This window comes from Cupressus sempervirens, chromosome 7 (genome assembly GCF_028749045.1).
Source record: "Cupressus sempervirens isolate cs-2001-9-10 chromosome 7, ASM2874904v1, whole genome shotgun sequence".
Classification (NCBI taxonomy): Eukaryota; Viridiplantae; Streptophyta; class Pinopsida; order Cupressales; family Cupressaceae; genus Cupressus; species Cupressus sempervirens.
Window position 1 is genome coordinate 334561041 of NC_143124.1, and position 25945 is coordinate 334586985.

Below are 25945 nucleotides of genomic sequence, written 5' to 3' on the forward strand. Positions count from 1 at the left end.
TTTCCCAAGGTCTCTTAGTACAGCTCCAGAAGTTCAAATCAGTGAATCAAACTCTCTAGGATACTATTCACTCCCTATCTCAATCATTAAATGACTTGAACCAGTAGGTTGTAGCTAATTCTTCACGCATCCAAGACCTTTATGAAACTTTTACCACACAAATGGTAGGCATTACAAAAGATATTAGCTCCATTATTGAAGACTTCGAAGACATTGGAAACCTCAAGGATAAGTAGACCGAGCTTGTTAAAAAACAATCATCTCTTTTGACTGAAACAGAGCAGCAAATTTAAACTTGGGCCTCTACTTGCAAAAACTCCAGCACTATGCCTTTGCTAGTGGTTAAAAAAATTGTCCAAGAGAAGTTGGCAGAAGACCGAGTTAGGCACTTCAGGGAACTCAACCTTTGGGTTAGAGGTCTTCCTTCGTCCTCCATTGATCCTCTCCCCACAGGCTACTCATTTCTCAATGAGCAACTGGGTATTTCAGATATTACATTAGACAGAGCATGGTTCGGACATGATGGCACCCTTTTTCTTAGGTTTCTCTCATTGGTTGATCGACTATAAGCTCTCAGGGCAAAGAAGAAGCTCTTCCTTCTTCCCACAAAGATATTTCTTGATGAGGACCTCACAAAATCATAGGTAGCTGAACTAAAGCACTCTAGGAGTCTTGTGGTAGAAGCAAGGAGTAATGAGAAATGGGTAGTAATAAGGAATCTAAAGGCAGTTATTCATGACTCACTTCCCAAGGGTTGGGATGAGAGACATACCGAAGCCAAATGATAGTCTGAGCACCAATAGTTTGGCAAGTCTAAGCCCTTCATTGGCTCTTTGCTTGTCAACTATTGGAATGGCAATGGTTCCCTGTGGTCTTTGCCAGGCTTACTTCATGATGCAGTTGGGGATGCTGATTTGTTAGCGATTATCGAGACTCATGAGAGTCCTGCTCGGCCCCTTCCAAGCTATATAGGGTATTAGTGGCTTTTAGTTTGCAGAGAGGAGGTTCGAGCTTCGAGTGGTGTACGTGGTTCCGATGGAGTTGCTTGTTTGATTAGAGATGATCTGTTTAGTACTACCACATTGGTTCTTTCTGACACTTATGCTAGATTTATGTGGATCCGAGTTGGAGTTGCCAGTCACCGTCAGAAAGATATCTTCATTGCTTTTTGTTACTTCTCGCCGACTACCTCACCTTATGCCATTCATAGTGTTGAGGATGGGAACCCTTTTTCAGACCTATTCGAGAGCATCTCTAAGTTTGGGGCTATGGGCGACATCATCATCTTAGGAGATTATAATGCATGGACTAAAGATCTCCAAACCCCCCAATATGACCATGGGTCCGATTTGATTTGTACTACTGAGAGGGATCTTACTAGTATGGGGCTTCAACATTTATCCAAGGATCACAATGGACCTCTAACTTGTTATGGTCGCCACCTTCTCTAGCTCTGTGAGTCCTCCAACTTGGTGATTCTGAATGGCTTCTCTTGTTTTTGGGGTTCTGAGCTTTTTACGTGTTGGCCTCATAGTGGGGGTGTGAGCATGGTGGATTACATCCTCGTTGTTGCTTCCCTCCTCCCCTCCATTCAATATTTTACTATCTCCTATCTTCCCTTGGCTGATCATGTCCTTCTTAGCCTTTCGGTCTGTGTTTCTTCCCACCCTTTATCACCCATCTCTACTCACCCTACCCGGTTCTTCCCCCACACTCATTTCTGTTTCGAGGATAGTGATCAAGACCTCTTCATTTTCCATTTGAGAAGATTCCTCTGCCCAGCTAGCTTCACGGATCATAGTTAGGTATCCACCATGTTTCACTCACTAGCTATCGCGATTTGGGAGTCGACTCTCCTCTCTATCCCTTACCGCTCCATTTCCAGCACTCACAGATCGGCTCGACGAAATACTTGTCCCATGAATCAGTGGTTTGATGATGACTGTAAAACTTTCCACCACTCCTTGTGCTTGGCTTTTGATACTCATTCCCCCACTTTCACCAATTTACATCTCTCTTACAAATGCTTTCTTCGCCATAAGAAGCGATTATGTATTGCTTCATAGGGAAAATCCCTCCAAGACACGCTTATTCAGTATCCTAAGTTATTTTGGCGCATCATGTTCCCCAGGAGTAGCCAACCCCAGTCCACCCCCAACCTTCACCTCCTTGCTTCCCATATCTCCACATTGTATGACATCTTGGGTCAACTCGCCCCCCTTCCCAGCCCGCTCCCCCATTGTCACTTATTCTCCACCTCCAGCATTTATGAGGCCATCAGACTTATGAGATGCAGCAGGGTGGCTAATGAGGAGGTTTTTCAGGTTGAGCTCTTCAAACTCGGTACCATGATCTTGGGCCCTTATCTCTCTACGCTCTTTAATAGAGTGGTTTGTTTTGGTTTTTCAGACTCTTGGTCGAGACACATTATTCACCCGATCCATAAGTCTGGGCTGACCTTTGATCCCAGAAACTATAGGACCATCATGATTGGGCATACATTTGCCAAACTTTATGCTACAACTTTGAATACTATTTTATCCAGTGAGCTTGATAGGAGGAATTGCAGGGCTAAGGATCAAGCAGGATTCAGGACAGACTACTAGACCATAGATCATATCTTTGCACTACGAGCTATTATCAAGGAGGCTCAACATCACTCAAAGAAAGTCTACTGTTGTTTTGTGGATTTTTGTAAGGCTTTTGATTCCATCCCCAGAGAAGCCCTTTTTCAGAGATTAAGAGATATTGGTATTTTTGAGATCTTATTGACGACTATTATGAGGTTATATGAGATTATGATTGGTAGACTCAGGACCATAGAGGGTCTCTCTGATCCTATCCAGAGCACCATTGGGGTGAAGCAGGGCTGCCCTCTCTTGCCCACCTTGTTTGGGATCTACATTGATGAACTCGAGGCTTTTCTTAGTGACTCCTCGCTTCCAGGTGATGGTTGTCATCTACACCAAGTATTGATCTCCATCCTTCTCTTTGCTGATGATGTGGTTCTTCTTGCTTCCTCTCCTGAGGGTCTTCAGAGGCTTTTAGATAGACTTGCATCTTTTTGTGATATGAGAGTTGGTTGTGAACCTTGAGAAGACTCGAGTTATGGTCTTCAACGGTCTGAAGATTTCACATCTCCATTTTCACTTCCAGGGTCAGGAAGTTGAGATTACATCATCTTACACATACCTTGGGGTTAAGTTTTTTGGATCTCGTTTCAACTTGAGATCAGCTATTCAGCCTTAGATCAGTAAAGGGTTGGGTTCCCTTGCCATGCTCGAGAGACGGTGCTTCAGACACCACTTTCAGGATACATCGTCTAAGCTATCCCTCTTGGATTCCTTAGTAAGACCCATAGTGCTCTATGGTTCGGTGGTTTGGGGTCCTCTTTTAGACTCGAATTAGGCCATGATCGAGCATACCTAGATTAAGCTCCTCTGTCAGATTATCAGATGTCACGGTTCTACCCCCCATAGTATTATTTTGGCTGAGTTCGGTGCTCACCCATTCAGACTTGCAGCCATTTTTGACTTGATCTGGTTTCTCCGCCATCTTCGTGGCTTTGCTGACTCGGAGGAAGGCCAACACAGATACCCTTATTTAGCCTATTGCTCCTCAGTTGCTATTGCTAACTTTGATCCTACCACTAGAGCCCGCAGTTGGTATGCTCAGGCTACTATCCTACTGAGTTTAGTGGGGATTGACATTGATCGTCTTCCTCCCTACTAGTTCTCATTGGATGCCCCTACTCATCTACTCCCTTCTCAGTAGGAGTTGAACAGGCATGTCAGACTTGACATTTACAGGAAGTATATCACACGGACCTGGGTGGATCCTCCAGGGGGACTACGTCCAAGGATGGCTTTCTACGCTGAGCACTTCTTAGTTATCCGAGATGAGATTATTGTACGCCCTGAGTACTTACATAGATACTGGACTCACGCCCTGTGTATCTCCCTTGGCTCCTTTAGGGTGGGCTCGCACAAACTCCAGATTTAAGTCGATCACCATATTGCTAGAGAGGATCGGGTGTGTACACTTTGTACCTTAGCAGAGGCAGAATTTGAGATTATTTTCTTTTCAAAGGCCCCATATACTACGAGATTAGAGAGAGATTTTATTGTCTGTTTAGAGATTGCAGATCCCTCTCGAATTTTTTCAGGTACATCAATCAGCGTTGCATTGCACTCTATCTCCGTGAGTCCTTATAGCTTCGTGACCATACTTTACAGCTTTCATTTCCCAGGAGTCAGACCCAGGCATAGCTTATGACGACCTTCTTCTCACCCTTAACTCTAGCTCGAGGTGTGAAGTGACCGTACAGTTTCCCTAACACAGGCTATTCCAGATCGGTGAGATCCCATAGGGGACCTTTTTGCTAGCGACATTCCTCTCGTAGCACTCAACTTCATCACAGGGCTTCTAGTAGCCACACAGATCAGTCACTATTGGACTTTTCCTTGTGAAGACGGATACCTAATATTTTTCGTGATGTTTCCTGCTTTCTTCTTATTTTGTTGTGCTTGTTCTTTTTTGGACACCGTTTGGTGCTCCGTTTGTCTGCTTTTTCCTTGCTGTAAGCTTCTAGTCCCATAGACCCATGTTGTGGTCTTTTGTTGGACATTAATAAATTTATCTTATCTTATCTTATCTTATGGATCTCACTTGTTCTTTTGAGATATTGCATGCAGTTCAGGGTCTTGGATTGCACTTGTATTAGATGACTTTCTAATATCATGGTCTCAATTGGAGTTTTGGATGAAGATCAATGATGGAAACTTTTATGACAACTTTTGGCTTGGCTCTTGGTTTTGTCTCTACACCAAACAATGAATTGCATTCATATGAGTTTTGGCTTCTTTGTAATCACAATATTCTCGATTTGGGAATCACAAGGACAAGATTCATTAGTGTTGATAGATACTCTCTCTTAATGCAATCTTTCTTCTTTTGCATCCTTTTTGTGTCAGGAAATGACTAGAGCTTTTCTTTTCTAGTGCTTTTCTCTGAGAGCTATTTTTGAACAATTATTATTAATATAAATATATTTCACATTTATTTAGCTGATAGGCTATTTGTGGAAATTTTGTTCTCAAAAATTGAATTTTTGACAAAAAAGTTGTTGGTTGAAAAATTTGTTAGTTTGGCTAGGAAATTGCAAATCCTCCACGTTAATTATTTACCATCAGTTTTTATTTCACTCCATTTTTAACTCTTATTTTGATATTTATTAGTTGTTATCTCTATTTTTAACTATTGTTTTTCTTTTTCTATTTATAAAAAAAATAAAAATTACTTGTGATCTCTATATTTAACTTTAAATTGATTAAGATTTTAGTTTTTAAATTAATTTAATTTAATTTTTATATTAGTTTAAATTTTTCTTTAAATATTGTTTATTAGTTTTTATAATTTATTTAGTCAAAACAATATTTGTTAGAGACATTTCTATTTTTAATTTTTTTTTTTGTATTTCTCTTATTAATTTTACATAATAGATTTTTTGATGGGTTATTTTTTAAATATATTTTTTTTCATATTTGATAAATTGAATTTTAAATAAATAATACTCATTAATCTATATAAAAGATTTTATTAAATATTATGTTATTTAAATTGAAAATTATTAATAATCTAATTTGTTCACATAAGATTATATTTTAAATCTCCATTTTAACTATTATTTTTATTTTCCTATATATTTGAAAAATAATTACTTGTAATCTCCACATTAGCTTATTTTGTAATCTCTATTTATTTAACCTTTTATTTTTAAAATTGATTTAGGTTTTAGTTTTTAAATTATTTAATTTTTATTTATTTATTTATACTAGTTTAGTTTTTAAATATTGTTTTTCAGTTTATAATTTATTTAGTCAATACAATATTTGGTATATGCGTTATTTATTATTTTTATTTCTCTTATTAATTTTTCATAATAGATTTTTTTATGAAATTTTTTAAAATAATTTTTTGTTTCATATTTGATAAATTGAATTTGAATAAATAATATTTATTAATCTCTTTAAAAGATTTAAGTAAATATTATATCATTTAAATTGAAAATTATTAATAATCTTGCAAGCACAAAGTGTGCTCCGAGTATATATAATTTTATTTTTTTTAATAATATTTAGAAACATTTTTGTTTCTTCCTCCAATCCGTGGATCTCAATCCATTTTTAAAATATTGATTAGGAGGCCCTTATGTTATTCCACATGTCTCTGTAATTTAATAAATTTTCGTCAATTTCCCCACATGTCTCTGTAGTTTAATATTTTTTCGGTAATTTCCCACATGTCTTTCTAATTTAATAATTTTCCAGCAATTTACCACATGTCTCTCTAATTTAATAATTTTCCGTTTGCTCCGTATTCCTTTAAGAGGTTGCCTCTCGCTTGCACTCTTTGAAAAGTAGTCAATGGTGTCTACAGCCACTCGATCTTATCCGACGATTTTGGTTGCCACGCCCTGTTCTCTTGTTCGCTACTCGGAAGTTCTGATCACGTGAGAACTCGGGCAACCTCCAAGCTGAGTTTGCTTTTGTCCCACATCGACAGAGATCTAGGTTTAACACCCAACTGACAAATTTGGCTGGATTGGTCATTTGGGCCCGTATGCATCCGATCTGCGAAATTGTATTTGATTAAACTAGGTGGAGCTAAAGTTTTGTGATTCAGGGCAATAAGATTTGCATCCCTTTGCTTTCAAGGAACAATGGCCTTGAAAGCAATAACTTTGACCCATGTAAAGTATGAGAGAGGAGACAAACTGGGCCATTTCCTGGCCTGGGTTTCTCTTCTCCCTGTATTTATCGGTCTTGGCGGCTTTGTGACACATTTCCTGTTCAGAAGAGAGCTGCAGGTCATTTTTTTCGCTTTGGGCATGCTCATTTCAGAGTTCCTGAATCAAGTTATTAAAAAATCAGTGCAACAATCTCGGCCAGAGACATGCCTAGCATTGGAGATGTGTGATTCCCATGGATGGCCCTCCAGCCATTCACAGTTCATGATGTTTTTTGCCGTGTATCTCGCTCATCTTGCTTACAGAGGTCTCGGTATTGCAGGGAAAGGAACTAGGCTAACGGTGGGTCTCCTGCCTTGGCCCTTCGCATTTCTTACTATGTATTCGAGAGTCTATTTGGGGTACCATACAGTAGCGCAGGTCTTTGCAGGGGGGCTTTTGGGGCTCTTCTTGGGCACCGTCTGGTTTTGGTTTGTGAATTCTGTACTTGTTCACACATTTCCAATGCTTGAAAGCACGCCCATTTGTGAATTCTTTTGCATTAAGGACTCTTCCCATATACCAGATGTGCTGTATTTTGAGTATCAGAATGCCAGAGCAGCTAGGAAGGCAATGATGGATGCCAAGAATGTTAAAAAGCAAGCCACTGATTGAAGAATCTATACACGCACAGGTGCTGTTGTAGTGCTTTAGTTGCCTACGGTTCCATTGAATTGCTTTGGACTAATTCATAGGTAGTATTTTAATGAAAAGTGGCTTTATAAAGTAACTATCTAATTTGACTACATGTTCAAAAGAACAACTGAAAAGTAGCTATTTACGCTTTTTATCTACCGAACTCAAAACGATGTCTTGCTTATTTTCCTTTTAACAGAATCCCTATGTACTCATAATTTCTTCCATCTTGGCTTTTGTTAGAAAAGCTTGTCTGAGCAATCTTTTGTTTATGTCTGTAAATGTATTGGGTAACAGATAATTTTAATTTCATTTTTATGGTATATATTTTCTGAAGAAAATAAATTGTAGTATATTGATTTAAGATCTCAAAACTATATGTATGCATTTGAAACAGCTTTATTCCAGTACCATATGTTGTGAAACGATATCAGCGGTAGTCAAAACTCTGTTTAAAACCCATCCAGAAATTCCTCGATCATCCAAACTAGCTCCCCCGTTCACAGACTCGAGTACAATAATGCTAGCAATATAACCAAGAGTTAAGTGAAATTGTATTTTGGCAGCTTTACTCCTGCCTAGCTGGTCGACTTTCAGTAAAGCATTGCAAATCTTGTAGGCTATTACTAGATTCATATGCCACCTTAACTAGTGCAACGGCTAACCCATAGTTACTGGGAGCCATGGATAGGAATGGGGAACAAGCTTGTACGTAGACATTGCCTATATACAGGCATAAGCTGTTTCCTTGTATGCAACAATCTCTACAAGTATAGTTTCTCTTATCTGTCTTCTAAACATGGGAGAAGGCACAATTATATGGGTTGCTTTACTTAGCTATTTTCTGCTTGGAAGAAGACAGTTAAGATATATATATATATATATAAGAAAGATTGCCCTATAAAAGATGACTAAGACGAATACAGATGGATATTTTTACTACCTTATACAAATTTATATGTGTGAGGGAGACACTACAAAGACTGTTACATAAAAGAAGACAGCTTAGATATACATACAAACTGACATAGGTAAGGGGTGAATAACTAGGGCCAAAGGCTCATCTAGCTATCCAAACCACCTTGCAAGAGTTAACACAACGGAAGCAAACACAAAGAACAACAAGCAAAGGAGGAAGAAGAGTGAAATACTTTTATTGATTCATCAAAATATCTTCATACATGCCCAGCTGTAAGGCCTTCTGAGTTACGGCCAAATACAAATACATTCACATTCAAAGATCCAACAACAAATTCGCACTTTTCAGTTTTGTTCTCCAATCCTCTTTCCAAAAACTTGCCTAACTCTAAGCCTAAATACTCTATATATATTTGCCAAAACGGTTTACAGATCATTCTAGAACATTACATAAGAGGAAGGTTGACCCAACAACGGTCTGGACACATCCCAAGAAAAGATCTTAACATAAATGTTGCGATCGAAATAAATCCCACAAGTCGGCTCGCAAAAATCACGTCCAAATGCTGACACTCGGCATAAACAAAAAAACTCGACATATGAAGGGTCACTCAGCATACACTGGGTAACTCGATGCAAGAAGAGTCACTTGGCATACACTAGGTAACTTGGCACATGAAAGAACACTTGGCACCAACTGAGTGCTATAGTAACTCGGCACCAACTTGCAGAATGAACAAAAATGAGCAGGATAACAAGGCAACCCGGGATGCTCCTACATCAAACAGCCGGGGTTGAAAGAAATGGTTCTCCTGAATCGTTGAGATGTCACAATCTGAGTTGAATCCAACTTAGATTGAGAAATCCATGAAGCATCTTCAATAGGCCTGTTCTTCCACTTCACCAAATATTCATAGTAATCTTTTCCTCTTGTGCTCTTGCCAACTCTCTGATCCAATATCTGTTCAACTTCTTCAATCTGCTTCTTAGGATAATCTTCTGATACAACAACTTCATCATCTGACTCATGATATTTATACAAATCAGAAATATTGAATATAAGAGATATATCCATGTCATCAGGTAACTCAACTTCATAAGCATTACCACTGTCAAACTTCTTCAAGATCTTAAAAGGTCCAAATTTCTTCGTCTTCAGCTTACTGTGTGTTCCAACTGGAAATCTTCTTTTCTTTAGATGAACCATCACCTCATCACCAACTTGAAAATCATGGTGTCTTCTAGATTGATCAGCATTTTCCTTTTACTTTTGATTACTTTGTTCCAACCTCAACTTCACTTCCTTATGCAAAGACTCCATAAAATCAGCAAATTCTTCTCCTGCAGCGCTTCTCTTATCTTCACCAGCAACATTTCTCAAATCTGATACTCCTCTAGGCTTCATTCTAGTAACAATCTCAAAAAGGTGTTTTCCCTGTACTCATATTGACAAACTTATTATATGCAAATTCAGCTTGTGCTAATACCATCTTCCAATTACTTGGCTTATTCCCAACTAAACATCTCAGCAAATTACCTAAGCTTTTATTCACAACCTCTGTTTGTCTATGGATGGAATGTAGAACTAAACTTCAATTCAGTACCCATCTTTTTTCACAGAGTCTTCCAAAAATAACCAACAAACTTATTATCTCTATTAGAAATAATACTTCTTGGTAATCCATACAATCTCACAATCTCTTTAAAGAAAAGTTCAGCAACATGCTCAGCATCTGATGTCTTCTTACATGGTATGAAATGAGCCATCTTAGAAAATCTCTCTACTACAACAAATATAGAATCATACCCCTTTACTGTCTTAGGTAAGCCAAGAACAAAATCCATCCTAATGTCACTCCAAGGTTTCTCAAGAACAGTAATAGGTGTATACAAACCAGTATTTTGACTTACTCCTTTTGCCACTTGACAAACTCCACAACTCCTTACAAATTTCTGAACATCCTTATACATTTGTGGCCAATAATATTTCTTTTTCAGCAAACTCCATGTCTTATCAATTCCAAAATGTTCAGCCAATCCACCACTATGCTTTTCCTTAATCAGATTCAGCTTCATAGAACTTCTAGGAATACACAACTGAATGCCTTTGAACAACATATCTTCTTGAGTGAAATACTCATCATACTTACGTGATTTGTCAGATTTGGTGCTTTGCACTCTCTCCACGCCTCAGAAAAATCAGGATCAGCATCATACAACTCTTTCATTTCATCAAAACCAAGAACTTCAACCTTCATTTCAGTCAACAAAGAACGTCTTCTACTCAATGCATCAACAACTGTGTTAGTAACTCTACTCTTATGCTTAATAACAAATGTGAAACTCTGCAAGTACTCAACCAACTTCATATGTCTCTGATTCAATTTATGTTGACTTCCCAAGTATTGTAAAGCTTTATGAATAGTATATAGCACAAATTCTTTAGGAATCAAATAATGTCTCCACTTCTTCAAGGCTTGAACAATAGCATAAAACTCTTGATCATACACAAAATACTTCCTTTTAGCATCATTCAACTTCTCACTAAAGAAAGCAACAAGTTTACCTTCTTCACTTAATACAACTCCTATATCACATTCAACTTGAAATATTTTGTTGAAATTAGGCAGAGCCAATATAGGTAATTCAGTGACCTTTTGTTTCAAAGTCTCAAAACTCTTATCAGCTCCATGTGTCCACTTGAATTCCTTTTTATCTCCCCTCATTGTCTCAGTCATAGCATTACAAACAACACTGAAATTCTTTATAAACTTTTTGCAAAAACTAGCTAAACCATGAAATGATCGTACTTCACCCACATTCTCAAGTGTAGGCCATTTCAAAATTGCTTTAACCTTCTTAGGATCCATCTTTAATCCATCAGTTGAAATTACAAATTCCAAATACACAATCTCCTCTTGCATAAAAGAACACTTTTTCAGATTAATTAGCAACTTTTCCTCTTTCAACCTCTGCAATACTTGTCTAATATGCTCAAGATGTTCTTCTTTAGTCTTACTGAATATTAGAATATCATCCAAATAAAAAATCACAAACTTACCCAAGAATCTTTTTAGAACTTCATTCATCAACCTCATGAAAGTACTAGGTGCATTAATCAAACCAAAAGACATAACCAACCATTCATACAAATTGTCTTTTCTCTTGAAAGCAATCTCCCATTCATCACCTTCTTTAATTCTGATTTGATGGTAGCCACTCTTCAAATCAATCTTGGTAAAATACTTTGCTCCACTCAAACAATCCATTATGTCATCCATCCTCAGCATAGGAAACCTATACTTCACTATGATTTTGTTAATAGCTCTGGAATCATTACACATTCTCCATTCTCCATTCTTCTTAGGTGCTAATACAACAGGTATAGCACATGGACTCAAACTTTCTCTGATCAAACCTTTCTGCAACAACTCATGCACTTGTCTGTTAAGTTCTTCATTCTCTGTAGGTGTCAATCTATATGGTGCTTTGTTTGACAAACTAGTTCCAGGAATCAGATCCATACAATGACTTATGCTTCTTACTGGAGGTAAACCATTAGGAATATCATTAGCAATAATGTCTTTATACTCATTCAGCAATTCTGTAATTTCTACTAGTACTTGGCTATCACTATTTGCTATCACTCGGTCATTACCAGCTTCTGCTACTCGGTCATTACTACCAACACTCGGTCCTCTAGAAACTATAGCAAAACAAGCTTGATTCTTGTTTACTTCTTTTTTAAATTGCTTTCCATTAACCATGCAAACTTTAATTGTAGTACAACTGACTTCATCTGGACTTTTAATCAAAGGCAGCAATGTTTGTTTTTTCCCATTTACCCAAAGAGTATATTGATTTAATCTTCCATCATGCACAACATATCTATCATATTGCCAAGGTCTACCCAATAGAATATGACAACAATCCATAGGCATAATATCACACAAAACTTCATCAAAGTAATATCCAATTTTGAATTTCACAAGGCATTGCTCACTTACCAATAGCTTATGCTCATCTTTGATCCATGAAACATGATAGGGTTTAGGATGCTTCAGCCTTTGCAATTGCAACTTTATAATCAACTCTTCTAATGCCAAATTTGTAGAACTTCCACTGTTAATGATCACTTTGCAACATTTTCCAACCATCTTACATCTTGTCTTAAAAAGACTTCTCTCTAAAACAGGTTCCTCATCACTTTCCTTATTACATAAGGTTCTTCTCACCAATAGATTTTCTCTAGCCTTAGGTCCACTTGGTGAACCCTCATCATCTCCTTGAATCATAGCATTTCTGTTACCTTGCCCACTTTTAGAGGGTCTACATTTAAAAGATCTATGTCCCTTTTTACCACATTTGAAACAATTACCATGAAATCCACCTCTAGAATAAGAATTACCGCTTCTTCGGTAAGAATTAGTACCTCCTCGGTAAGAATTACTCGATAAGAATTACCACTTTTCCATTCGGTCTTGCCTTTGTCATAATTCTTCCACTTAGATTTGCCTTTATCCTGCACAAAACTTTCAGATCTGCCACCTTCACCATAAGATCTACTTCTGTTTCTTTGGAATCTACCACCTCTACCTCTTTGTCTTTGTTCATGCTTCTTTGTCAAGATCTCCTCAGCTTTCAAGGCATATTGATATGCTTCTTCAACACTTTCTAACTTCACAAAACTTATTTCATCTTGAATTTCAGACCTCAATCCATTAATGTACCTTACAATTTTCTTAACATTATCATCCACATGTCCAATTTATAGAATTCCTCGGTATACTCTTTCACAGTTATTGTCCTTTTGTTTCAAATTTTGCATCTTTCTCAACAAGCTAACTTGGTAATCAGCAGGAAGGAATTTGTTCTTTACCTTGTTCACCATCTTTGGCAAAGTTCTGATCTTCTCTTTTCCTCTCCTTTGTCTATCAGTTTACAAGTGTTCCCACCATAGTAATGCATGACCTTTCAACCTAGTGATTGCAATCTTCACCTTTCTATTATCAAGAGTGTTTTCATACTCAAAGAACTTCTCCATATCAGAGATCCAATCCAACACAACATTGGTATCTAATTCTCCATCATAAGGAACAACTTCTACAACAGGCTTTGAATTTGCCCTAGACAACACTCGCAACAATTTTTTCTTATCTTGATCTTCTTCAAGTTCTAGATTATGGTTTGGTACTGCTGCTTCATCATCACTTACATCATCAAGATGCGCAACTCTCCTCTGGGCTGTCTCCACAACATCTAATCTGGCTACAATTTGTCTCAACTGATCCAAGATGGCATTATCAGCTTTTCCTCTACCACGAACCATCTTTGCAAATTAGGTTCCTGCAAGATTGTAACTCCTTGTAATTTATAGGTCAAATCCGCAGATTTGCAACCCTACAACCAAATTCGAATCAGGCTTCTACACGATCCAATCTCCACAAGGATGAACCTTAAGCTCTGATACCACCTGATGCAAGTAAGGGGTGAATAACTAAGACCAAAGGCTCACCTAGCTATCCAAACCACCCTGCAAGAGTTAACACAACGGAAACAAACACAAAGAACAACAACCAAAGGAGAAAGAAGAGTGAAATACTTTTATTGATTCATCAAAATATCTTCATACATGCCCAGTTGTAAGGCTTTCTGGGTTACAGCGAAATACAAATACATTCACATTCAAAGATCCAACAACAAATTCACACTTTCCAATTCTGCTCTACAATCCTCTTCCCAAAAACTTGCCTAACTCTAAGCCTAAACACTCCATATATACTTGCCAAAATGACTTATAGAGCATTCTAGAACATTACATAAGAGGAAGGTCGACCCAACAACGGTCTGGACACATCCCAAGAAAAGATTTTAACATATATGTCATGATTGAAATAAATCCCCCATGTCGGCTCGTAGAAATCACGTCCAAATGCTGACACTTAGCATAAATAGGAAAACTCGGCATATGAAAGGTCACTCGGCATACACTTGGTAACTCGGCACAAGAAGAGTCACTTGGCATACACTGGGTAACTCGGCACATGAAGGAACACTCGGCACTAGCTGAGTGCTACAGTAACTCGGCACCAACTTGTAGAATGAACAAAAATGAGCAGGATAACAAGGCAACCTAGGATGCTTCTGCATGACAAACATTTATGTAAAGATTGTCACATAGAAGAAGACAACTATGCATGTATATAAAGATAACAGATCATTAAGATATCTTTATACACACACACACACACACACACACACTTATGTATGCGTATCTTAGTTGTCTTATATTGATGCGATAGAGAGAGCTCTTAGCTGTCTTCTAAATTACAATATTCAACCCACATGTAAAGACATGCTAGGTGCTTTTTGTATGACAATTTTTACACACATATAAAGATATCTTAGTTGTATATTTGTATATATATCTTAGCTGTCGGTGCTGCCTGCATGGAAGATATATAACTTAGCTGTCAGTGCTGCCTGCATGAGAGAGAGATGGATGTATGTGTGCGAGACAACTAAGGTAAATGTGCATGTGTGAGACAACTAAGATACATATGTGTGTTGAGTGTATGTGCATGTATTGTCAACAAAGATACACGTGTTTGTGAATGCTGTTGCATTGAACACACACAAATTTATTTGACTACATATCCCTGTATACACACACAGACAATATACATGTATGTGCAAATATATGCATATTCAGATATGTATATATATGTGTGTGTGTGTGTGTGTCTATATATGTGTGTATAGGCACACACACATGCACATACACTGATAGACACAAACATATGCATACATATACATAGACACACCTATACATATTAGCTGTCTAATTTTTACATGTGTAAAAGAGAGACCATATATATGCATAGAATATTGAAAGGAAACTATATATATGACGTAGTCATGGCAACTATTAATTTTCTGAGAATATAATAATTGCATTTTAGCATGCTCTAAAGATTTCTAAAAGGTGTAAATGTCATGTAGGAAAGTGAAATGCTTAGTAGTGGTGAATAGTATTTAATTCTAATTTTTGTTTTTTGGAAAGTTATAATTTGAATGAATGCTTTATACTTGAAAGAAACAGCATTAGCAAGTGAACAAGTTTAATGTTCTTTCTATGTAATACTAATAGGTTTCTAAGAAAGTTATTAAGATGCTTAATAACTTTTTAAAATGAGTCCGATATAATGTAGAAAAGTAATATATTTAGAAAGGTGAATACATTTAGTTTTTAAAATTATGATAACAGTGTGTGTGTAGATACATAGTACATACTTACATATATACATTGAAAGGAAACTATATATGACATAGTCATGGCAGAAATTTCCCCAATGGATATGGTCCAAGCCATGCAATAAGAGTCACACAGTAGAAACAATCAACACTAGACACAAGAACAGATAATCAATATGCTACAACAGATCTTCTCATTATTGTAGAATCAGAGATTTACATCAGATTGGCCTGCAATGTGCAGCTTTACATACTTTGGCTTACATGACCACTATCAGAAAAACATTCTACAACCCTAACCTCCAAGAGGTATAGTTACACACACACAACAAAGATCAACTGCCTCAATATATAGAGTTTTCACAGCACATTTCGGCCAGATTTATTACATTCTCCATGAACAAGAATATGTAATACATAAAATATAGATCAGGACCCTAATCACAAGGATCTCCTTTCATAAACTGTGAAACAAAGTGCAAACCAATAAAGATGTCAGCCAAAGACAAGAGATCATCGTGATATGAGCCACAAAGCTTTGTGGATCGGGAAAATGCTCTGCAAGGTCAGAAAACTGTATTTGACTGTAAGAACATGAAGAACACTCAGATCCAAGAAAGACCTGATGATAACTCCACTATAAAGTATCAGATTGGGGTGCGAATCTAGACATAAGTAAACTTCGATGTTCAAAAAATACTCTGAGGTCCTCGATTTTAACCGATCCAAATTCTTAGAAACACTACTAAAAACATAGAAATCGGAAAACAGGAACAAAACTAAAAGGAAAATTTTTTTGGGTGATGCAAGATTGCCAATGACCTAAGGATGCTGTTGCATCTATATATTGAGGGAGTTTGCATCATGTGTCTTCTTATGTGTGTGTGTGAGAGATAGTTTGAAGACTTGGACTCAGATTCAACTTGGCAGCCTGAAATTTTGACTTAGACTTGGAACAAACTTAGCAAAAAACTAGACATAGAGTTGGCCAAAGAGAACTTCTTAATTACACTAAAAAAGAATTTATCGCATTTAGAGAACATATTAGTCTAATCTGACTATCAGTGTGTTATAATTAAAACATCACATGTCAATATGATCGTCAAACTCTCAAGTTTTTGAAATTTCTTACCTTCAAAATAGTACTAATAAATGTATAAAAACATTGTAATTGTTTACATATGATGATGTGTGAAATTGGTTTAAAAAAACAAAACAAGTAGAATCTACATCTTCTCTCCCTTGCCAGCATGACTTTGTTGTTCAAGCTTTGAACTATACATTAAACCAATATCTAAATGATAATAGATTGCTTCTTTAAAGGTGCATTTATTTTCCTCCATTGCATCCAAATCTGCTGCTTCGTTTAATGATTTGATCAAAATTGAATGCTTAAATCCTCTTCTTGACTTGTTGACGATTCACTGAGTTGAATGGGTGAATAATAGCAAAACATGACAAGAAAAAGTTGCGATTTCATTTTAAAAAGCATGGCTTTTATATTTAAGCGCTAGACAAAAGAGTTTGAGCTCAAGACTCATGAGTCTGAGAATGAGACTTGAAGAGTCTTGGAGAAAGACTTGTGAGGCCAAGTTTGAGACTTTAAGAGTCTTGGAGAAAGACTTGTGAGGCCGAGTTTGAGACTTCAAGAGTTCTGGAGAAAGACTTGTCTGAGTACTTCAAGGCTTGGTCAGGCACGGTGCAGGGTTTTGGTGGACTTGGATTGGTCAGCTTAGGGACTCAAGAGTTTGTACTGCCCTGGAACGTTGCGGCTCTACCTTGGATGGATTTGGAAGCGAAGGGAAGCTGCCTTTGCTACAAGCTATTGAATGAGCTATCTTCCTTTGCATTTGGGATGCTGCGGAAGGGCTTGGATGCCTCCGCTCTAGCTGGCTCTGTTCCTGTACTTTCCACCTAGGTTGCTCTGCATCGTCTTTGAGTCCTATAGGCTATAGAGTACTTGGAGAGTCTTCAAACTGTGATGTGTGATGTTTGTGTGTCTCCAATACTCTCCAAGACTTGGTTAGACTTGGTACAGGAGTTTGGTCAACTTGGCTCAGTCAGCTTAGGGACTTAGGAGTTTGTAGAATCCTATAGACTACAAAGTACTTGGAGAGTCTTCAAACTATGATGTGTGTGTGTGTTCATTGAATGACCTCTATTTAACTCTCGTAATAAATGCCATTTAAATTATTTGTAAGAATAAAAGATTAATGAACACTTATCTACACACACATGTGGGCATCCACTTTCACCTTTCTTGTATTGGATATAATGTTAACAATTGGCTAATGAGGATATGTAATTATTGTCATTTATGGCAACACATGATGTACATGCTTACAGGAAACCTCGGAAATAAAGATACTTAGCTTTTGGCATCAGAAAATTAATCAAGTATGAATTTGGTATACAACAGTGTATTGTTTTGTTTGTAACTTGTTGCTGACATCATGTTATGACTAGCGAAGTTAGATGGAGATAGTATACATGTTGATGATGATGTGTATAACCTTGGAAGTCAGTACAAACTGTATGAAAAAGAGATATTTGTGTTTTACCAGTGAAACAGGACAGCGGAATTAAAGGAAATGAATTATTTTGTTTTCAAAATAATTACATGTCCAATTAGGGCCGACATCCTAGATGTTTACTCTAAGTTGGAAAAGTGTACTATGGTCTTAGCCGACCTAGTAGCAATTTGCATAAAGGCATGGTATTTATGCAAAGTACATCTTGCGATAAGAAGTATAATTGTGATGTAAGTTGTGCGAGTATTGTGATATGCAAACTTACTGTGAAAGTGATATATGTGAAGCTATTTTGTGATCCGAGATCAAACTGAGAAAGAATCTATATTCCAGAAGTCTGATTACTTGTTTGGGCAGTGAGCTCTTCTTGTAATTAGAAGTGCATGTTTGGGCAGTGGGCTCATCTTGCATCTACTGTAATACAACTCCTAACAGGGTTGGCACAACTCTTAACAAGGTTGGAATCTCCTAATAGAGATTCAAAGTCTCCTAACAGGGACTTTCTATACTGAATTTGCTCATTGACTCCTAACAGGGTCCATCTTCTAACAAAGAACTTATATATCAGTATATTATCTGGTGGGTATCATCCCCACCGGCATTTTCCCTTGGCCAAGGCTTCCCTAGTCAACAAAATATAGTGTTATGAGTTATCTTTGTGCATGGTTACTATTACTATTCAGCGTTATTTTATTACTTGGTTACGTATGGTTTAAAGTATGTAATAATATCCAGTTGGCAACTAAAAGTTTGTAAATTACTGATTCACCCCCCTTTTTCAGTAATTCCAATTTCTAACAATAATATGTTCAAAATACATCAGATTACATCACAATGTTCAATATACACTCCTACTGTAACTATAGGTGCATTCTAGCTTAGATTGCTTCATCTAATACAAAAAGAGAAAGTATGTGAATCAGTGGACCAAAAATTGATACATAGTGTGGACAGTGACAGCATATATCTAGCCTATACATAGATATCTATCTATTAAAATTATAGCAGCAGTAGAAAATTAAATCTGTTTGATCCAGGCTGCCTAAGGCAGGTGCTCATCAGATCACCGGAGAGCAGCCACATCTGCAACTGCTAGGTTAGGTGCCTCCACTCCTGCAGATACTCCATTTTCACCTTTTGCAAAGGTTCACAAATAAATATCATACTAGTATCCATCATATATCTCTTCCATGCATGGCCTACCCATCCTAGCAAAATAGATCTTTTTCAAAGTGGGCTTGGAGATATTACACACGATCCCATCAAGTGTCTTCTAGAATTAATTGCTTAACATTCATTGCCCTCCGTTGGATTACCTTTATTTAGACCAAAGTTGGTTAAGGACCATGTTGGATCTTAATATGGCCTGTGACATGTGGTTGTTGACGAATATTTTGACTTCATTAGCCTTGTCATACACATGTTTGAGCGACTTAATTTGTTTTTCCACCCTTTGCATCATTAGGTCCAAAAGATGTGTGAATAGTGTGCCCTAACAAAAAACCTGTCCTTTTGCAATTTTTCATGTTTGTTATGACTTGGAGTATGTTTGTGGGATCCACTTTGTTGATGGCTTGATAAGGATGTCTACAATAGAGTGCGCATCCATCACTTACCCCTTATAATCTATGACACTCAAAAACCTTATCAATTAAGGGACACTACAATCACATTGATCAAGGGACAGCTTTGGCATCTTTCCATCCATAAAGAAAATTGAATCCCCGATTGCAATCCATGAATCGCTAATGTGCTGCTATGGAATTTTTTCATTTTTCAACTCTATTGCTAATAAGGTGGCACACACCTTCTTAAGACTTGGATCCATATTCCCTTTTGGAGCCTCGTTCATTTTCCTTATCATTTCTTGCCAATATGATATTTGAACAAGTTTGAAAGACTACTTGTTTGCGTAGAAGCATTTAGCAACGTGGGGATTGGCAATATCTCAGGAACCATTGTTAATTTTGTTTTTCCAATGATTCCTTTGTTCTCTTGTGAGTGAGCTCTTCTTCATTTATGGACACAAAAGGGGTGGGTTGCTGTCAAAATTTTGGGAATGCTAGAATACAGGGTAGAAAGGTGATTCCTTGATCAGGGTCCTGCTTTGGCCTATGGTGACTTGATCAAAGGCCAATGCTACTAGTGCTTGCCCTTATTTTTTGGATAGATTCCGATGCTCCAGATGTTTGAATAGACACATCCTGATAGCCTACGCAAGATTTCATGCTCATTTCCTTTAGGTGTTCTTGACTTTGACCATCTACACCATTCTAAATCACCATTAAATGTAAAGCGTACTGTGAATCATCCTTGCTAACAGAATGAAGTAGTTGACATATCTATTATTCATTATATTGACAAACCCTTTTCTTGAAAATGTCTTGAACGAATCAAGTGAAGTGTGATGGTTGCAAATGGGCATCTATATACCTCTAGCTTCTAACATCATTGCCTTTACCGAATATATCTTCCTAATGTCTTTCAATGTGCTGTACAACATACAAACAGAATATGGGTTGTATAAAATATGCTTGTAAGTGTTCTATATCATCAAGTCAACTAACACAAATGGGTTAAATCAGTCACCACTTGTACATAATTAGATTCTCCAACTTCTTCTATGACATCTTCAAAATCTGAAATGGGAAATTTGCATCCATTCTTTTCCTTGAACAATCAATAGCTTTAAGAAAATAAGAGCCAACTAAACATGTGACAACGATAATGATGTGGCCAAAAGGTTTAATATTTGCCCACCCATTTATGATGACATTGCAGCCATTCCTTATCAAATTTTCTTAATAAAGAAGAGTGGTGCATGGCTTATTTTCTCCAGGTAGGATGAATGAAGGACCAAAAGCTACCACTTTTTTGAACATTTCTTTTGAAATAGAGAGAACATGCCATATGAAATGCTATGTCACAAGCATAAGGTAACTTCAGAATAGAATACTTAGCCACCTCTTGTGATTATATATTAAACAAACCTGCAAGCTTGTAGTCCTTTTCTTTCTCTTGGTATAAGTAAAGTCCTCTCCTCATTGAATTCAAACATCTCTGGTTCCTATAGGGAATGAGATAATAGGCTGCATACTCCAATGGATTCACTTCTTTCTTGCCTCTCCCTCCATATGCAACTTGATTACCTCATCTTTTTAAGCTAGAGTTATAGCCTCACAATATTCCCTTGTTCACCTATGCTTAAAAGATGAAAATTAACTGTATTATAGCTGTTCCTTTAGCATGTATTGCAGAGGTTTTTTGGGGTTAAATGGGTCTATTGCATAGGCTTTGAGGAGTTCAAAAGGACATCCAAATGGGCTAGTTGAGCCTGCAGACCTTGCTACATCACTAAAATAATTACTAGTGGTAGCCATAGTTATATGACCTCTAGTCCTTCGTTGCATTTGAAATTCAATGTCTTCACTCTCACTACTCCAACTTCTGCTTTTTGGTTAAGAATTTAAAAGATACCTGCACTTGCAAATAAAAGGAAAAGAAAGATATCCAACATGTTTTTGAAATTAAAAAATAAATCTAAAAGTAAGTGCAAAGGAAATTGAAGAAACAGATAGGAGATGGTAAACTTACCTCAAATTGATGTGGTGTATGGTCTGTGTTAAGCAAAAAAAATACTTTTGAGGTGATCTTCTTTGAAAGTGCCGAGGTCATCAATGCCACTTATTTGACATGTTTATTGAAAATTGGAAATTTCACGTCAATAATCTGTCATCCTCAACCTCATTTTGTTTCTATTTCTTCCTTTTTCATGCATAACCTGATGTATATGGTGTATTAGTGACTATTTGGGTGATGGAATCCTAAGGTAAATGAGATCATTATATCCAAGGATTTCAGGCTAACCTTTTCTATATAACTCCTTTTTAAGATAGTCATTGGCAATTATAATGATATAGTTATATCTTATTTTGACTTATCTTGATTGTGAGGATTTATTGAATTATTTGCTAAACATGACTTTGATGTATCCTTGTTCTTAACTGCTTGATGATTGCTTGAGACTTAATATTTCTAGAGCAGGACAGAACTTTCACATTTTATCGACTCTTTGGGACACCTTGCCCAAAGTTTAATTAGAAGCCATTTCAAAAAACTCATTTGGGAAGCGAACTAAGTTTACAACTTTAAGTTCACCACCAAAGCAGTTGACCCTGAGCTCGCAACCAGTTGGAGGTCCACGAGTTTTCTCAATGTTAATAATAGGATCATTGTTAAAGATTTCACTTAATGCACTCCTTAAACAATTGAGCTTTGTTTCCAGCAGGTTTTGAAAAAGGATGCAAAAATCTGACTTTCAAATAGCATCCAATAGGATTGAATGACCTTTTAATCCTCTCAAGCCGCGGGCTCTGTCCTTATTAAAAAAATGACCTTTGGTTACTTGCCTATATGTCCTAGCTAAAGACTGGTTTTATTATATTTTAAGTAACCATGCTTCTTGTAGCTTAGTCAAAGCATCATTCTTCCAGGAGATTTCAGGTCTCAACTTTTTAATGGCAATGTTGCTGATAACTTTTTTTGATCTCTTGCTAAGGATAACGACTTGGTGCTCTATGCTATGGATTTTGGAATACTTCATCTGTTTTTGGCTTCCTTGAGGTATTGGCATTCAATAAGCTAAAACCCAGTGCTATGGACAATCTTAACCAGGTGTCGCCTCTCTAGGACATCTAGGATGTTGGACTCTCAGCTAATTATGACTAATTTTCTTTAATTCCTTCTATTTTATTTAAGAGGAATTTTCTTATCTATGTTATGAGATTCCTTGGCTTTTTTTAACTTGCTTTATTTTTAAGCACACAATGGGCTAAATTTCAGTTATCTATGCAATTTCAGGATGGCTGCATCAGTTTTCTTGGAAATTGGGTAGCCCATGGCCAGATAATTCTGAAGCCCATTTTGCTTTTCAATCTTGCATCTCATCTTTTGAAACTATTTTATTCAACAAACTGAAAAGATTTGTTTTTCTAGATCATGACTCTTGCACGCAAATTCCAAATTTGCTCCAAGGCGTTCTCAGAAAACCATGTGTAGTACTCTCCCTGTTGTATTCCGTCCAAAATTTCCTAAAACAAGTTAGAGAAACTTCAAAGGAGACTTACTGTCGGCCAGTTTTTAAGGGAAGAAGGGCTTCCATGGAGTCCCCTGGAATGTGTTGAGACCTAAAGAGGTTGGAGGCACAGGCTTTTCAGATCTCTATAAATAAGGTCTTGCACTGCATGCTGAGCAGGTTGTGTTTGCCATGAAAGAGTCTGTGATATATAATTTGTTTCTCAAGCACTGCATTTCATCTAGGAGCCCTAATGGCTGCAAAAAGGGATTTGGGTTTCACATTGTGATTGTTTCCATTAAATTCACAGGCATCTTTTTTTTGAAGAGCATTCTAGAAGACTTGGGAACTCGCATTTTAGAAATTCATTGTTGAGGCAGAAAAGGCTTGATTTGCTTAGTGTTTGTTATATAAGGTCTTCTTGTTTGTTATAATCCCCTACACATGTTATTATCAGACTTTGTCTGCTAATTTCTCAATGCTTACACCATTTTGGCATTGTGCTGATGCCTAGCATAAATGGCAGTGGCCTTTACACTTTCTCCGAACCATTCTGGCCAGAGTTTTTCTCATGAAAATGATTCTTTTGGAGGGAGTCTGTGTGATTTGCAAGACAAGATGTATAATGTATTCTGCATTAAGATTTTCTTTGATCCCGAAGAACTAGAAACTTATTTTTCAGCTGAAATATTTTTTTTTCGTTATTTAAATGCCATGGGTACAGGTTGAAGTGCCAGTGGAAGGTGGTGTTTAGGGTGGAGTACACCACCCACACTGATCACTAGGGCAATACTGCTTGTACAGTTAGCCCAGTATCACTGAATTTCCAGCTGCATGAGATCCTCCGACCATGGGCCATAGGAGAGGATGAATATGGCAAGATGAAAAAGCTATTCTTGTTATTGGATTGGATTTTCACTACCATCTAGAAAACATGTTAGGCCTGGCGGCAATACTCACTGGGTTTGGCCACTTCAGGATGACAAATTTGCTGGTTGGCACTGAATTATCTCATCAGTTCATTCGCAGAAACAACAATAGGCAGGGGAGAAAGAAAATGATCCCATTCTAGATATGTTAAGCCAGTTGGCACTCTTATGTAGAGAGAAAAGGTAGATGATTCTCTGCCTCTGCCTGCAGCTAAGTTTGTGACCCTGATGGCTTGGTTTTCATTTGTGTTGGTTTATACATATACAATTGCTGACAGCTTTTGACAGTTTTGATTTGAGCTCTTTGAGGGGCTAATGGCCAGATTTTACATTGATTGTGTGTGTGAGCTCTTCCACTAATTGTTTTGTCCAAACTTATGATAATATTTATGTTAAAAAGCATCATGAGAATGTGTTATGATTGAAAAAGCTTAATTTTTATTATTAATCTAATTCACCTGCATTGAAGGCAGTGCTGTTAGGAATGCTAATTCCAGAATTGTATTTCTGAAGATTATGTGTTTTCAAGGAGATCCATGGATAGAATATCTTACTGACATCTTTGAGTGATTATTGCATTAAGAACATCATATGCTCTTCTTTCTTGGCATTTGATTAGCATTTGAGGTATTTTCAAGTAAGAAATCTATCTTCCTTAACAGAGTTTATGTTGATTGCACTAAACAGTCCTGAGAATCTTGCATTTTCCTTCTTTTCCAGTGTATTCCAGTATGTATATATGAACATCAATAGTTCAATACCAAATTTGGTAAATTCAAATGCCAGATCAAGAGAAATTGAATCTGTTGTCATCCGCAGTCTTCTGACTGCTCCATTTTTGGTGAAGTCCAGACATGGCAATTTGGTAGCTTTGCATATATGAAATTATCTGTTCAATGGAAGTCATCAAGGCAAGTTCCAAACTGAGATATCTTTCTTTCTCTTCAGAGCAACTTATCATGTTTATAAGATGATGAGTACAAGATTGCTGCTATCATTGATTTCCTGACTTTTATGACAGCAGTACAGTTTCTTCTGTTAGATTTGAATCTGTTGTTGTAGACATTCATCGGTCTTTCTGGGTCAAAGAATGTTGTATATAGATTCCAAGTTCTCTTCTGAGCATGTTTTGTATGTGCAGAAGTTTTAACAAATTTCTTTCACATTTTTAAAATTGTAGTGTTTTATGTTCAAATGGACAAAAATATGACAAGATATTAAATTAGGACATTAAACAACCACCTTCTTCGTTCGTTCTTCAAACATATTTCTTTTATAAGTAGAGAAGGCTGGTTGAATGGTGAAGGAGAATTCATAACATTCTTCATATCAATTCCTGCAGGTCAAAGTTCCATGGACATGGTTACAGATTTGGATACAGATATGACTATTTTGAAGACCCCTAATGTGGAACGGCTGAATATGGTATTTTATATTATACAGGCAAAAATTAAAAAATAATACTGTTTAGATTGAAATATAAAAGTATATTATTTTATTTTATTAGATATTATAAATTTATTTATAAGAAATATTAACCCTATTAAAGTTAAATACTAAATATAAATGAAATTTATATTGATCATAATTTATAAATTATCATTGATAATAAACTTAATAAATAACAAAGTTATATATATTTTTTGGTTGTTCAAGTGAGGGATTTGGGCCCCTCCCATTTATTTTATCAAAAAAGAAGATTACATAGTTTGTCCCAACTAGTAAGAGATAGAGTGGACTAGTGATGATATCACCTTGAATAGCAACTACAAACCTAATAGGATGATGTACGCCAGAGTGATCTCATACGAAGAAT

General features: G+C 36.8%; 1 protein-coding gene across 1 annotated transcript; it reads left to right on the plus strand.

The window, feature by feature from the left end:
• Positions 1–6413: 6413 nt before the first annotated feature.
• On the plus strand, positions 6414–25717 carry LPPGAMMA (Phosphatidic acid phosphatase (PAP2) family protein). The gene is made up of 2 exons (XM_089791367.1): positions 6414–7421; positions 25472–25717. The coding sequence occupies exon 1, from the start codon at positions 6722–6724 to the stop codon at positions 7400–7402; it is 681 nt and encodes a 226-aa protein (XP_089647493.1). The 5' UTR covers positions 6414–6721; the 3' UTR covers positions 7403–7421; positions 25472–25717.
• Positions 25718–25945: the final 228 nt, after the last annotated feature.

Bases quoted from the DNA above. Each gene is read 5' to 3' on its own strand.
- LPPGAMMA (XM_089791367.1), top strand. From the start codon at position 6,722: ATGGCCTTGAAAGCAATAACTTTGACCCATGTAAAGTATGAGAGAGGA.